General features: G+C 40.3%; 1 protein-coding gene across 6 annotated transcripts in view; it reads right to left on the bottom strand.

Annotated features, from left to right (window-relative positions):
- Positions 1-13,411: 13,411 nt before the first annotated feature.
- TFAP2B (transcription factor AP-2 beta) overlaps positions 13,412-17,146 on the bottom strand; it is an 87,647-nt gene continuing 83,912 nt past the window's right edge. For all 6 annotated transcript variants that reach the window (XM_082249627.1, XM_082249628.1, XM_082249630.1 and 3 more), the window contains one exon: positions 13,412-14,794. In XM_082249627.1, the coding sequence (XP_082105753.1) occupies positions 14,494-14,794 (301 nt within the window). In that variant the 3' untranslated portion in view covers positions 13,412-14,493. The remainder of the gene's footprint in view (positions 14,795-17,146) is intronic.

Here is a 17,146-nt window from a genome sequence, read left to right as displayed (position 1 = left end):
TAAAAGGAAGTTTAATAATGTTTACGTCATTGATTGAACTCTAGATTGACAGAGAGGTCACTGTCCCAGTTAGTCATATAACTTTATTGGAGAATCAAGCAATAGCTTGTAGATTGTGCACATACAGTACATCCCCACTAACCTGAATCTTGTGTACACCAAACTTCATAGGATGTAAGGTGAGGTGGTTTCAGCCATAGTAACCTCAAAAAGTGTGAGATTTAATAAAATAGAAAAGTTTCAGATTGGGACAATTCAAATGTTCTCCATTTTAAAGTAAGAGAACCTTTGGATGTAGAAAAAAAAACCAATATATTATTAATACTTACCTGCTGAGGTTTACCTTTCTATATTTATTGTGATTTACTTACAATAAGCCTTTGAACTTGCTATAAAATTTGACTCTAGAAAGAGTAAATACTTTAGTAAATTCTCCAAATATCACCCAAACCGTCCTCTCCGCTCCTCTCAAGACATCCTACTCTCAAGCTCCCTTTTCTCCTCCTCCCATGCTCGTTACCAGGATTTCTCCAGGGCCTCTCCCATCCTCTGGAATGCTCTACCTCAACCTGTACGGCTATCTCCTATTCTATCTGCTTTCAGGTGATCCCTGAAAACTCATCTCTTCAGGGAAGTCTATCACACCACCAACTAATCTTCCATCAGCTCATTCCCTACTGTTACAACCTCTTGTAACACCTGCCCCACCCCATTTGATTGTAAGCTCTTCTGAGCAGGGCCCTCTCAATCTTCTTGTATTTTATTGTATTGTAACTGTATTGTCTCCCTCTAACATTGTAAAGAGCTGCGTAAACTGCTGGTGCTATAGAAATCCTGAATAATAATAATAAAGTCTCCTTGCACATCATAATCTTTTCCTTGAAGTGTCTACTGTCTGTGTTGGCCCGGCTCCTTGAAGAGGAAGTTGATTGAAGGGGAATACTACAGAGAATAGTTTTTCAACCAGAGTTCAGTGGAATCCTAGGGTTATTCCAGAGGTTGCTTGAGTTTTTTAACAAAGCTTCTTTTACAGGTTGACTGGGCTAATCTAAACTGCTTTACTAAATAGGTCTTTTCAAATATCTCAAAATCTCAAGCTCAGATTTCCCTCACAGCTGAATGAATCAGAGGAATGTCTTCTCACCATCCCTCTCTGCCCTGTACAGCTCCATACAAACTTTCAATTACAGAGAGATGGAGTGAAAGGGTTAGTTCACCTTTACAGACAAAATGTAAAGCTGAACTAACACTGGACCTACCTACCTACCTACCTCCAGGATTGCTGAGCTATAACGCTCAAGCTCTTCAATCTTCAACCTGTTGTCCTTCCAGGTTCCGTCTGTTTAGCAGCTTAAATGGCCAGATTGTGATGATGTCACTTCTGCGCATGCACATGGGAGTCAATGCATGTCTCAGTGTACATCACAGCTGATAGGCAGGGGGAAGGTCAAAAAAACTGGCAGCAACTTTTAAAAAAGATCATTTTAATACCATCTATTGTTGACAGTAAACAGCTTAAAATTAAGAAGAAATGCTCTTGTTTTTGAGCATTGCATGTGAATATGAGGCTGTTTTCCTTTTCTTGAAATTAAACAACATTTTTCTCCCCATCATCAACCCTAAATTATTGAATGTACGGATCTCACACATTTTATTGCCTCCGGCAGAACCAAATCATCCAGGAGGAAACCTAGCAAGAAGCCTAGGGCTGAGTGGACAACCAGGGGACCCAGCTACAACCTTCATGCTTATGAAATAAACCAAGGGGATAGTGCAATCTAGCAAAGATGTGCACCTGCCAGTCAAAAGAGGGTTAACTTGTAGACAACAGAAGTCTGATGGGAGGGGATAGTATAGATAATGCAAACTGAGCAGCTTCCCTATGCAGTTGCAATTCTTATTGACGTCAATCAATGAGATAGATGGGTGGGTGGTGGGTGGGTGGTAGAGGGCAAAGCTGCTACTTTACCTAGGGCTTCATTCTACCTTGATTTTGCTCTGGCCCCAAGTAGCAGACCACCAAGTCTTTCTAGCTGTGTTTTCATCTATTTTTCCTATCCAACTGGGTGAAACACTCTTGGTGCCCTAGCTGGCTGCCTACATTTTATTAGACCGTTTGCACATTAGTATATGGATTGATCTACAGACAGTCCATTGAAGCAATAAAGTATTTGATGTCTGTACTTTTCATTGGTAAAGTGGTGGAGAAGACAAAGAGGGACCATAGGGAAAAGAAGCGGTTTCATTTTAGTTTTATAACTACTTTTTCCATGATGGGCAACAGGTTCTCCTTCAGATCGATAATAAGTGCTTCAGGCAGTCAGAGTTCCAGAACTTTACTCTTCAAGATTGAAATATCAGAAAGTACTCACCACAATCAGTTTCACATCTTGACAGGTCCTGGACCTGCAGCAAGTTACAGTATATGAGGACATGAGCGGATCTGTCCATGGGGGGTCATACGTAGGCATTGATTCCCCATGTTGCTCTATGTGCCCCCTCAAACTTCAATTGGCAGTTCCTATTATTTCATCTTTTATAAAGATGATACCTATTAAAGTTAAAATGCTCCCACTTGTTCATTATCTGGCGCTAGCCCTGTTCCGTTATTATTTGGAAAGTTATCTGCCTATGACCAGCTTTAAGCCCAATTCCAGTCAAAACCATTTTTTATGAAAGGCTTAAAGTGTATCTAAACCCCAAAACAAATATGTGATATACTGCAGATTTTCAGGGCTTGGGTGGTTGCATTAGTTTTTCTTGTTTTATAAGTCACCTGATAATCCTGCAAATAATACACTTCCTGTCTCTGAGTGGTAGGCACCATTTTTATGGAGGAAGACATGGTTGCCTCCCATGCTAGACTTCAAATATATCTGCCTTTGAAATTACAGGTTAACACATGGAATTTAAGATTGTTTGCGCTTTCAGTTCAGGAAATGCCATGCACACTGCGTTTCTGGCAAGATAAACAGGTATTTTCTATACTTACTAATATTGTTTTCTGCACAAAAAAAAGAAAACGAATACACTCACCACATCTAAGGCCTGGTTAACTGCAATATATTAATTTTTTTTTGGGGCTTAGTTATCCTTTAAAGCTCAACTCCAGAATTTAAGACATGCTATGTTTCAGTTTTCTCCTTTCTCCCAGGGTACATTAGCAATATCTTTTCCTCAAACTATGCTTTATAAATACCTTAGCTAGCTGTGACTTGGTCATGGATGTCAGTTTTTTAGAACAGATTAGGGCTTAGGAAGGAGAGAAGCAGCTGCACTGAGCTGTGACATAGACCGTCGATCTATGCTTAGACTTAATGCACAGTCAAGGTAGCATGCTGGTTGTGCACTGAAAAAGATTGGGGGGTGCTGGGCATATCTATGACAAGAGGACAGCAAAGAGAGGGTCTGCAGACTGAAAGATTTATGGCAGCCAAAGACAAGATAGTAACATTAAAGTCACACAATGGGGAGCACAGAAGCTAGAGATGGGCATTAAAAATGCAACTTTTTAAACTTCTGTCTGTGTCCCCATTTTGTAGATTTCCACTTATTTCCTGTCTTTTTGGCTAAACCAGAAGAGAAAAAAAGCAAAGAACATCACTACAGCGCATCTGATCTAGCAGAAGGAACCTCATGTCGTTGGACAGAGCAAACATTCAACACACCCAAAAATGTAAAGTACCCACAGCAGTCAGGAAGCAGGAAAGTACCAGCATTTGGAGACACAGGACAAATAAAAGGGTAAGTGTAGATGCTCCTATTGTACAGGATGGGGTTCATTTAGAATTGACTCTTTAGCCACTATAAGGAAAAATGGCCTTCTTCATCCTATACTCTACACCCAGACTTTCCATTATTCTCAACTCAACACATGCATGACAATTCAGAGGATGCTGGAGAGCTGTTGGACTTGAACATGTGGGCAGGTTAAAACAGTTAGTTAGGTGCTTTCCCAGCTGGGAGGGTAGGAGTTAGTGCCGGTTCACACTTCCGCGTGTGCGGCGATCGCATGTAATATCGGAGCGCACTGCTCCTTCATTACATGCGATCGGATGTGCAGTGCGAATTCAGCCATACACTTTGTATGGCTAAATTCGCACTGCACCCGCACAAAAGTCGCACATGAGGCATTTTTTCAGCCTCATCAGGATCGAATCGCACAGTGGTTCACACTTGTGCGATCCGATCCTGTGAGAACTGTCAGATTACACTGCGATATGCGATCAAACTGGGGTTTTCGTTAACATTTCATTGACACCCCCAGCGTATCGCATATGGCAGTGTGAACTGCCAGATGTGAGTTTGCGATGCGGGAACAGGCTGCGAATTCGCAGCCTTCCCGCATCGCACAAGTGTGACCCGGCACTTAATGCCTTTCCTGGTTCTTTGGTCTTTATGACAGGTTCTGCTCTGGATCCGGCCAACTTATCCTGTGATATATAAATTGGCTCAGTGGTCTGGCACAAGGAGTCGACCATGGAGAACCCTCAGGAGTACGGTTGAGGGGAATTAATTGCAGAGAAAGAACTTATCGGTTTAGGACCTGCATCAGGTCCGAAGCCCGTAAGGGATTGAGAGGGAGGACAAGACCTGGAGGAGCAGAGCAATGTCATTCATCACTACATACATGTAAAGTCATCTGAACTCGGGGTTCAGCCCGAAGACACCAGCACTGGTCTGTGCCTCGGAAGGACTTATACCTACATGGAGATGGCTGTAAATTAATGATCGGTGCTTGGCCTACACCTTAGCAGGTATGTCGGACCAGCACTCAAGGCTGTAGTTAGAGCTAGGGAATTAGAAATAAATAATGTCTTGCTGGTTGTGAAACGGCAATTTTGCACTTTTTCTAAGTAAAATATTGAAACATTGCCCCTGCCTGGTGTAAAGTTAATAAAGAGGTATAGAGCAAGTAACCGGCACACATAGCTTAACAAGTGGGTCTTAACACATTAGGGTATGAAGGTATTTGTGTGGTATGGGGTAATGTTTAGACGCAAGTAGTTGTCAAGAGTAATGGATGAGTAAGAAGCAGCCTGTTGATAGCCTGTACCTGTAATAGGTGGAACAGTCTCCAACAGCGAGGGAGATGTTATTGCCACGCCTTCTGCCAGCGGACTGTCTCCCATAGCAATGAGAGTGGATTGCACTGCAGAGATTCCTGTCCTATACAGAGGTTCAAGAGTTAAGTTTAGTGCGCGTGTGGAGCCCTCGCAGAGTGCACGGTTGGGCCCACTCCGCTATTCCAGAGTAGTCGTGGAAAACACTGGAAAAGTAGATGTGGATATTGGCTCAGTGTGTCCCACCTAAATGCAGCTTACAAAGAAGATGTGCATTGTCACAGGATATGAGAGTTAACTGGAGAACAGTTGCATTGCAAATGTACATGGTTTACGTTCATCTCTAAGACTAGAGGTCCACCTTAAGGTTGAGTATTCCCCCACAACAGCCTCAGCCTTGTCCCAGGGTATTGATGAAGATGACACAAAACAAAGGTACCCCATGTGTACAGGAAAAATACCCTGTACAAGGTTGGCCTCCTGTGTGGTCCACACTTGGCCCCCAACAAGTTAATGGGGAACATGGAGAACATGACAAACAACCACCAACCTACCCTTACAAACACTGCTAAGCAAGCTGGAGTAGTGATAACCTTCACGTGTCTGCATCTGAAGTCTGTTCTTCTGTCTTACAATTTCATGAAGAGGGTTAGAGGAAAACTGTTTTAATCCATGCAGTGGCGGCTGGTGAAAGAAAATTTGAGGGAGCAGCAAAACCAACACCCCCAGCGGGACGGCACTCAAACTTACCACCCCCTCTCTGGTCAGACAGCCAGCAGCCTTACCTGCTCCTTCTGGGAGTCTCCTCCGGCCGTACATCTCCTCCCTCTTCCTGGCCAGTGGCCAGTAAAATTGCTTCTCTTTTCAGCCAATAATGAAAGGGGTCTTACGACCCACTTCATGATTGGCTGGGAGGCAAATGAGTGTGATAATGAGTGTGATAATAGCGAATATTCATTTGCTATTGTCATATAACTGGGTGGGCTCGGGGCGCAGAGCACTGCACCCCGAGCCCACCCTTTTTTGAAGCCTATTAGAGCCTCTGGCTCTAATCTTGTGCTTCAAAAAAAAAAAAAAAATCCCCTATTGGAATCCATGCATCCGGCGCCCTGCAAATAGATTAGGGGGCTGGACACATGGATAGGGGAGCAGTGCCCCTGTGCCCCCAATGTATGGACCGCCACTGAATCCATGCTTTCATTTCTGTGCAACCAATAGTATAAAAGTAATTTTGGCAACTTCACTAAGCACAGTCTGTGCAAAAAATGGCAGGATAACATAGCTTTATAGTATTTTTAGAGAAAATAAAAGTGCTATTTAAAAAATAGCCCAGCCCACATAAATGAGTTACAATTAATGGCAAATTGCTTGAGTATTAAATGCCTTCTAAAAAGCAATAGCGGAGATAGTTTGCATAGTAATGAAAAAATATACACGAAAGCTACTTGTAACCAGTGTTAATTTTGATGTCAAATTTTGATTTAGTTTTAGTCATAGTCTTTTGACTAAAATGTAATTTTAGTTTTTAGTCATATTTTAGTCATCTGAATTTTTTTAGTTTCAGTCGTATTTTAACAGACTAAAAGTTCCAGTACATTTTAGTCAACTAAAATCGAATGTTTTTAGTTAAATTGTAATGCATTATTTGAGCATTTCTCTAGATTTAGATCTTGATCTCTAGGATTTAAAACCAGTGCTGCTTTTTTTCTTTTTTATATTTCTCTAGAATTCGAAAAATCATTAAATACTGCTGAAGTCAAAATCTAATGACGTTATTATTTATGGTATTAAGGTTTGAACATGCACTACAGACACAGATTTAGCGCCGGTTCACACTACCGCGACGCTACTTCCCGGGGCGACCTCCGAGATCGCGGTGCGAGCAGCGCGCTGCGACCTCGGAGCGGCCGCCACGGACTTCATAACATTGAAGTCTATGGCGGTCGCCTCCTGGTCGCCCCAAAGAAGCTCCGGACCCTTTTTCTAGGTCGGAGCGACTATTAGAACGGGTCTGCAGCTTCCCTATGGGAGGCGACCTGCGGTGACCTGTGAGGCGACCAGGTCGCCTCACAGGTCGCCCTAGTGTGAACCGAGGCTTAGCCATTGTCATATATAATTTATTTATAAAAAAAAACAAGTTTCATAAACAAACAAAAATATTGCTTTTTGACAAACAGAAGTGCAACTTTAAAATATATAAAACAAAAAAAAAAAAAAAAAACGGAAAAACTATTTTGGCTGTAATATTGCACATATTATCTGAACATATTGCCAGCATTGAATGTAAAAAAAAAAAAAATAAGAAAAGTATTTTTTTATTTTTCAGCAGCTTACTAGATGTTCCCAACTTATTCTTATGTGGTAAGGCAGTGTTCATTTTTATGTCAAATTTCAATTAAGTTTTAGTAATAGTCTTTAGACTAAAATGCTATTTTAGTTTTAGTCGTATGTTAGTCACCTGAATTGTTTTAGTTTTAGTCGTATTTCAGTCGACTAAAATAGTGTTAACTTAGTCGACGAAAATATTTTTGTTGACTAAATTAACACTGCTTGTAACCATTTTATACTGTATATGGTTAAAAGAGATGTTTGCAAAAGGTGTTTTTTTTTTACATATATATATATATATTTACACTGCTCAAAAAAATGAAAGGAACACTTTGAAAACACATCAGATCTCAATAGGGGAAAAATATCATGCTGGATATCTATACTGATATGGACTGGGTAATGTGCTAGGAACAAAAGGATGCCGCATCGTTTGATGGAAATTAAAATTATCAACCTACAGAGGGCTGAATTCAAAGACACCCCGAAAATCAAAGTGAAAAAATAATGCAGCAGGCTAGTCCATTTTGCTGAAATTTCATTGCAGCAACTCAAAATAGTTTGTATGGCCCCCACGTGCTTGTATGCCTTACAACATTGGGGCATGCTCCTAATGAGATGACGGATGATGTCCTGGGGTATTTCCTCCCAGATCTGGACCAGGGCATCACTGAGCTCCTAAACAAGGTGCAACCAGGCGGTATCGGATGGATCGGAATATAATGTCTAAGAGTTATTTTATTGAATTTAGGTCAGGCGAGCATGGGGCCATTCAATAGTATCAGTAATTCATCCTCCAGGAACAGGCTGCATACTCTCTCCACATAAGGCCAGGCATCGTCGTGCACCAGGAGAAACCCTGCATCCACTACACCAGCGTAGGGTTTGACAATGGGTCCAAGGATTTCATCCTGAATCCTAATGACAGTCAGGGTTATATTGTCTAGCCTGTAGAGAGGTCTGTGCAACCCTCCATAGATATGCCTCCACAGGTCATCACTGACCCACCACCTGGTTGTGCTGAACGATGTTACAGGCAGCATTATGTTCTCAATGGCTTCACCAGACCCTCTCACTTCTGTCACATTTGCTCAGGGTGACCCTACTCTCATCTGTGAAAATCACAGAGGACCAGTGGTGGACCTGTCAATTCAGGTCTTCAATGGCAAATGCCAATTGAGCTCCACGGTGGCAGGCAGTGAGCACAGGGCCCAATAGATATGTCCGACCCTCAGGCCACCCTTGTGAGGTCTGTTTCTGATTGTTTGGTCAGAGACATTCACACCAGTGGCTCTGGCAGTGCTCATCCTGTTTCTCCATCCACAAAGAAACAGATATCAGTCCTGCTGATGGGTTAAGGACCTTCTATAGCCCTGTCCAGCTCTCTTAGAGTAACTGCCTGTCTCCTGGAATCACCTCCATGCTCTTCTGACTGTGCTGGGAGACACAGCAAATCTTCTGGCAATGACATGTATTGATGTGCCATCCTGGAGGAGTTGGACTGCCCGTGTAACTTCTATAGGGTCCAGGTATCGCCTCATACTATCAGTAGTGAGACTGACTCTAGCCAAATGCAAAACTATTAAAAAACTTCGGAAAAAAGGAGTAGGGAAAAAAATATTCAGTGGCCTTAACCTGTAAAACCATTCCTGTTTTGGGGGTTGTCTCATTGTTGCCCATCTAGTGCACCTGATGTTAATTTCATTAACACCAAAGCAGCTGCAACCAATTAACAACCCCTTCCACTACTTAACTGACCAGATCAATATCCCAGGAGTTTTTTTTACTTGATGCTGTACTCTGATTAAAAAGTTTCCTTTAATTGTTTTCTTACATATGCTTATGAAATTACTAATACAAATATTATATATATGGTTTATTGACCCAGGTCAGTAACATCCAGGGCTCTATTTGAATTCCTTGACCAATGATAGCATTATTTAGGTTATCGATTTGGTGTAATGATATATTTGGGCGGTATAGGTTTTTTTGGGTTTTTTTTTTTTTTTTTTTGCTTATTTTATCTGTGGGATATATTGTACAATTGGTTAGTGCCATGAAATTTATAATAAAGTAATTTTTAATTTGTTCATACACATTTTGTTTTAGGGGGTACAATTTTGGTTTTCTCCCTTCTGCATACTTGGTGGTTTTTTGGGTGTTTTTTTTTTCTGAACAGATAAAGATGCAAGATGGATCCAGACTTTTAGGAGGATATGTTGTTTAAAGCTTAAAAGGGAAGTTATAAAATACAGAAACAAACAACTTATAGGATAGAAAATTACTAAAATTGTTGTGAAGGATGCAGGATCTAAACTGCGGCCCTTTGCCTGCCTATATCTCTTGGGGAACTACTCCCAGTGACACCAAGAAGGGGGCACAATTCCTCCCATTGATACCAAGGACTGGGCACTATTCGTCCCACTGACACCAATGATGGGACACTATTCCTTCCCCTGATACCAACAACGGGACACTGTTTCTCCCACTAATACCAATGATGGGTCATTGTTTTTTCCCATTGATGCCAGGGCATTTTCCACTCACAGTCAGACCTCCCAAGTCTGAAAAACAGTAAACTGACCCTTTGTTTAGAAAGTTTAGAAGTCCCCGATCTATACAAAAGACATTTGCAAGTTTGATGGATTGTTGCATTTTTTATAACATATTTGAAAGAAGCTATTATTTGCTCCCTTAGTTGAAAATATTAATTTGTATACTAACCAAAAGTGCTTTATGTGTTCTCACTTATCTTTGCATCCCTTGTTTTTTTTTTTACAACCAGGTAATATGGTGTGTGCCATAATATTAATATAAACGGTATGTGTACCTGTTATAAACATAAAGTTTACAGTATTTGAAGTCATATCCATCTAATCATTTTCAATAGAGCAGGGAAGAGTTGAGGTTTTGTTTTTGTTGTTTGTTGCCTGCTACCTTGTTGGTCACATTTCTGTCACTTCCTGTCCCAGTGACACCAGGACAGAAGAGGCTGTGGAAGACTGTCAGAGACTATAGACTCACTAAGTCCCCTTTCACACAATGTTTCCAATCAGGTCCACCTGTCAGTTTTTCAGGCGCACCTGCTCAGATGGTCTATTCACCCCTATGGACTGGCAGATGTAATCAGTGCTGGGACAAGGTCATCCAGCACCCAGGGCAAAGATGCCAAACTGCGCCCCCCAGCCCCTCTCCCATTCATGATGTGCAAGCTTAGGGGATCCTAAACCCATCAGTCACTCACTTGTTTAAATCACTGCTGTTGTCAGCCTTGCAACAGAAGGAAGGCGCCCCCATCCCTATAGTAAACCATTGTGCTTAGGGCAACTTCCCCTCCTGCCCACCCTTGTCCGGCCCTGGATGTAATTATGTCCATTTGGACCCACATACCTCTGAGCTGATTTTGTTCTCCATGTTGACAGGTCAGAGGGCAGTTGGGTGTAAATGAACAGCAGAGTTCGTCTTCACCCAGCTACTCATAGAGCAGAGAGGGCTCTGTCATTGTCCGCTCTGCAGAAACTGAGGGGACATGGAACTGTCACCCACCTGCCCCGCTTAGATCATCAACGGTTTAGCGAATAGATCGCCTGCAGATCAAAATGTTTGGCACCCGTGTGAAAGGGGCCTAAAGAAAATGGTCAGAGACTTTGGAGGCACTACAAGAGTGGTTGTAGACTGGAGACAGTCAGAAACTAGAGACACCTCACATAAGACTGCTAGAGATCACTTCCATTATAGATATAGTCCTGTTACACAACAATGCTCCCTGTCCCACTCTTGACTTCTGACTAGCTGTGGTTCGATCCTGCTCCCCCATTGGATTCCATTCTAGTGGCGCCATCTCCCAGCTGCTGGTCCGGCGGGTCCGGCTGACAGGAAGAAGCGCCATGCCATACAGGGGTAGAGGAGCTATCAGGAGAAGCCCGAACCTAATTTCCATGTAAGTGTGCTATGTCTTTTGTGCAATAAACTTTGTTTGTTACTGAGTGGCGCCTGTCCTCTTCTGTTTTTATGTGTGCCATTGCGGGATTTCAACTTTTGCCTGCCTACAGCGCTGCCCTCAGAACTAACATCGGACCTTTGCTACATTTGGATTTTATGCACCTCTCTCCATCTCATCCACATCCATGTACGGGTCCCACTTGTCGCCACAAGCGCCCAACACATCTCTTTTTTTCTGGGATTCAAAGACCACATAGCAAGTACCAAGGAGCACTTGCAGGCCTTAATCAACAGGTTGGACACCAGGGCAATAGAGACAGACAGGCAGAGCTTTGTCAGGGATGCCTCACATAAACTCCACCATCATCTTTTACCATCCAAGCCTACTAACATAGCAACATGAGATCTGTCCAAGTACAATGGACAAATCCATTAATTTTCCATCCCCCAGCTTTCATTGTCCGACTGTTTCCAGAAAATAAAAATTACTAAATAATACACACGAAGCTTAGAAATACAACAAAAACACAACAATGTTTTATTAATGTAAATCAGATCAGCACTGGACAAGAATCAATTTTTCTATTCATTGCTATACTTTTTTTTTCTTTTAAGGAACCAAATTTTAAAAAATAAAGTAAAGAAAATTAAAAAGAAAAAATTCAGAGACTACCTAAGTTCAAGCGTTACCACCCATCCACAGAGTAACAGACTCACATATAAATAAGTACTTACTCGCCATATATACAAACTCCTGTTAAATTAAGCATAAATAAATATATACAAACTTAACATTATTTCCCTCCCGTTTGCAAATCTAATGTTTCTTAACAACTCAGATATCCGATTTCATCCACAGGTGAAATGAGGTTGGCAAAGACGTGTGAAATGGAGGTGGATTACTAAACAGAAGTTTTCTCAAAGACTGGACTAACTCTTCTGCACATTTGGCACATTTTAAGTGCAAATTTTCCTCACCTTTTTTTTTTTTTTTTTTTTGTTTGTCAAAATTCATCAGCATCCAGTTTTCCTAAATTTTTATTCTAACTAATGAACCATCTTTTTTTTTTCCATTTCATATATATATATATCAAATCAATTTAAAAAAAGATAATGTTCTCTCGATCCTATAATTTTATCGTGTTGACACATGGCACAGCCTTTGGAATAAAAACAGTTTTCAGTAATGCAAATGATAAAAGTTTTACATCACAGTGTAGAAAATCAAATAAAAACAAAAATATTGTACATTAAAAATGTTATAGCCAGGACAGTAAAAAGAAAGCTCCCTGCTATGGAATGAAATTCCTATTATTAGCTATGTTTTTCAGTGCTGTATGTCGTTTATAAAAAAGGCATTGCAAGGGTCCAACACAGATAAAACATATTTTTTTTATAATGAAATGAAATTATTTTTCTTCACTGGAAATATATTTAATCATAAACAGTGTTAACGAAACATTGTTAGGGAATCATAATTCAAGGTTTTATAAAATCAAACGTTTTTTTTTTTTTTTTTAATCAAAAATGACCAGGTACTGCAATATAGCAGCTAAAAGGTTGCAATTTTAATCCATTTCTATCCAGGGAAAAAAACACTTGTTGGAGTATGTATAGTCTCCCTTATTTGTCTGGGTTTACTACAAGTGCTGCAGTTTCCACCAAAAACAGGTATATAATCGAATGGACACGACTATGCTAAAGGACCTTAGGCAGGGACTGTTATGAACAATTCTATGTACTCTGTAAATCACTGTATAGTATGTGCTATATAAATACGAGAAATAAATATTTTCTAAATTTCAAATGAAGCGTTAGTTTCAGGTGAACAAATAACTAATGGCCGTGAAAGTCACTGAATTGGCAAAACACTTAATTTAGTAATTATGATTGTATCATCAACATGTGCAAATGTACTCTGGTGAGATCTGCGGGTTTATAGGCAAAAAGGGGCATTTAAAACGTATTATTTTAAGGAAAGTTATTCTTTGAAATCACTATACTGGAGGTTCAATGCACACAGCTAACATACCAGCATTGGGTCCTAATTTTTATAGGAATTGACAGGTAATTTTTTTTTATTTATTGTTTATTTTTCCTTATTCTTGTGTTAGAATTTTGTAAAATGAGCCTCTTGGCGTAAATAATAATGCAATTTTTTTTTACTATATAAGGAAGGACAATGGTTAAGTGCAATCAACATTGACAACCAACCAGAGTTCAGCTTTTCTTGATGTGTCTACAAGAAACTGAATTGGGTGATGGAATGTTATATATTTATCCATATTTAGTATGAGATCGTGTGGGTTATGTTATGTTATAATGCAATTTTTATCTCTGTGCTTGTATGTATCATTTTAAACCAGGGACATTATTCTAACAGTGCTTTCTGTGCATTTTTTTTCATTATGTTTTTATTTATGTATTTTTTGCTATAACATGTATAATTTATGAGTATAATTTTATGAGTGCTCTGAACTTGGATTAGAAATTAGAGCAGTTGTTGATGGCATCTTACAAGCAAAACCTTAAAAAAAAAAAAAAGTTAAAAAAAAGAACAGAAAATACATATATATAGTTTGAGAATTTTCCTAGCTCGCCATTTACAGTGAAAACATGAATTATCTGAGGGAGCAAAATTATGAAATGTTGCTCATACAGGAAAAAGGACAAAGGATTGGCAATAAAACTGATTCTGAAAGTACACATATATCACAAGGACCAGATGCCTGGAGTAGTGATCAGTGGCCACCAAATCTCTGCATGCCATTGCCTCCTGCGGCAAGGAGCCCATACAGCACACGCGACTGTTGCAGGCCCCCAGATCTTCTCCATAACGTTCTTATATTTTCTAATCAAAGCTGTGCATCTCAAGGAGTTAACAAAAAGCTTCTTTTTCTTCCATATATTTCCGATAGACGGTTCTGTTATTGTTCCAGAATTGGGTTACTATAAAGTATTCTTAAAAATGAAGAGGATACAAAGGAAGTCGTTGACAGAGATTTTTTGCACCCAATTGCGTGCTGGATGTCCGTGGGTTGCGTCATGGGCGCAGTCTGATATATATTTGTAATTCTCCAAAGCCAGTTCAATATTTTTCTTTCTTTTTTTTTGTTTTTTGTTAAAGCTAAAATGAAAGATGTTAGAGTAGGTCCAGCTTTCATTTCCGGTGCTTTTCTTCCTTGTCACTGTTTTTACTGCCCGGTCCCTCCCCGGATGTGTGCCTGTTGGTGCTGTTGTTATTCAAGAACATTTTGTCCATTCCCTTCAGGGCCTCGGTAAGGTAGTTTTGCAGGGCCGTAAGGGCCGCACAGATAGCCGGGGAGCCAAAGCCATGGGTGATGAGGCTAAAGTGAGTTAAGCAGCTCTGGATTCCTGGTTCTAGGATTGGGCTAGGTCGGCTGTTACCTATAGGTGTTCTGTCCTGGGCCAGAAGGTCTGTGAACTCTTTACAAAGTTGCCTGGAGGGGAAAGAAAACACAACAGGGTGAGATACTGGTAGCCAATCAAAATGCGCAAGTCAAAAAAGTTATGGTTCCTTCAAAGAAGTTACTATTTTTAAAAGTGGAACTAAACTAAAACTTTAACTGAAAGCTAAGTGGAGCCCCAGTCATTTTTAAGAATTACCCACATTGTAATGTAGATCGCTAGTGGATTAAGGTATGGATATTGATGTGTTGAAATTCCTGCAGAAAGTACCTTTTTTTTAGTACTTCCGGTCGCAGCTGCCTAGGCGATTACATCATCAACCAGGCCCATTGACTCCTGGGATATCTATGTCATCAATCCCAGAAGTCTTTAGGCGTCTAATGCAATTACACAAAGCACGCAGCAGTGTTGTTATTGCGCAGGCGCATGATCCGGAGGTGCATGCTGGGTAGCCAGCTGCACAAAATCCAGGAAATGAAGCCAGGCCGGCTTCAGCTGCCCAAATCCTGCATGTCCACAGCCAGAATTGAGGGGGCAAAAGAAAAATAAGCAGTTTTTAAGTTGATGCAATGTGTACATGGGCAACATTTTCCATTATGCTTATCAGGAATTACAACGATCTCTGCAAAGCTATTAATGCAATGTTGGCTAGGAGACTGGAACTCGGCTTTAATAGCCTTGCTGGCATAAATAAATTACATTGGCATTGCTGAAATACTTATTGGAGAAATGGATGCTCTTTGCTCCCATTGGTGCTAGGAATCAGCCAACTAGAATTCTGTCCTTTCCTTTAGCAGGAATCACATGACTAAATGCCTAGGTTTATGTCAGCAGCACTGAATGGTGGCTGGAGAGGAAAACCATTTACCTAGAATTAATTAAAGTATATCTGTGGGCAAAATATTTTTACTTTAGTTTGGGATAACGCAAGGAAACTCTGGCTTTTTTTTTTTTTTTTTCCTGTGTCCTACTAAAAACATTTCTCTTTGACATAATAGGAATTGAGAGGAGCTATCTCCAAATGAGAAGGGTGAGACTTTTAGACAATTGTTACTGGCACAGGTTTACATATATTTCTGTTCTGGTGACAACTGTAAAATTTTGGATTTTCCATCACTTTCTGTCCCAGTAAAAAAGATCACCAGGACAATTATAAATAATGAATCTCTCCTGTGATGCATGTTCTAAGAGTGCCCTAAATCTATCCAAAACCTTCAACATAAAAGTGTTGGATGTCGCACGTATACAAACTATCCGAAGAAACAATTAAAAAAAATTGTAATAATCATTTATACAATTTATAAAATGTAATAATAATTTTAAATACATTATTTACCAGTACCATAATTTTGATTGAATTTAAATTAACATGGACAATATTACTAGCAATAAGCTCATCACAATCGCATTTATATATAAAAACTCAAAAAGACACAGCATTTACAGAAAGCATTTCATTTTTCTTAACATCGTTTCTTGATTCCATGCTAATTGGTAATATATATAATTATTCAACGGGGTTAAGGGTGTTATAGAATAATTGTAGCCCTTCCTGACCTGTCAATCACCCTGGAGAAATCTGAAAGGAAACTTTGAATTTGAAAAGTAAATGGCAAAAAGTCAAGCATTATCCGTCTTCAAAGTCAGCAGTAAGAGATCTGCAACTTATTAAAGGTCTGAGCCACTCCTATCTCCTGACCTCAGAAAATGAGACAATGAAATTCAAATCACATTAAGCAAAACATGTGTTAGAAATGGAGTAAATGTTTTTTTTTTTTTTTTCTTGCTTGTGCCCTTGGTATAGAGCAGATACTAGCACAATTCAAAGCCTCTTTGTGGTTTGCGTTTGTGCGTCTGTCTCCCATACACGGAGTGACCCTAACGTTCTCTAAAAAAATTTAAATAGCTTTTCTCTGTAACAGAAAAAATAGTACTTACCTCTCTAGCAGCCTGTGTCTGATAAATTCCTCTGTTCTAGAGCTGCAGCCTTCAGCAAATTCTTTAGTATTTAATATTTTAAGGAGTATTGGGGCCTTTGTCTCTCACTGAGCACTGTAGCTCCATCCTCCGACCCCTATGCAGTGCTTTAAGTGGCCCAAAAGAGGTGCCGGTACTCTATTATAGCCTATAAATTTTGTCGCTCCCCTCCCCTACCCCACATCAGGGTCCCCACAGAGAACCCCCCCTAGCCTGGGCTGGGACTCCGGAGCAGGGGGACTCACTGGTGGTGACTGGTCTGGCTCTGGAGTGGGAAATATTCTTGGGGGAGCAATTGAGGGCGCAGATGTCCAAAATGAGCATACTGGTACGCTAAGGCACACGTAGAGGTGGAGGTATGCTCAAGAGCCATATTTGGAAGTGGCGGTACTGAGTACCAGTGCATA

The sequence above is a fragment of the Pelophylax lessonae genome, assembly GCF_965119305.1.
Source record: "Pelophylax lessonae genome assembly, chromosome: 3".
In the NCBI taxonomy this organism is placed as follows: domain Eukaryota; kingdom Metazoa; phylum Chordata; class Amphibia; order Anura; family Ranidae; genus Pelophylax; species Pelophylax lessonae.
The sequence above is the reverse complement of the archived record's forward strand: the minus strand, read 5'-3'. Positions and strand labels throughout refer to the sequence as shown.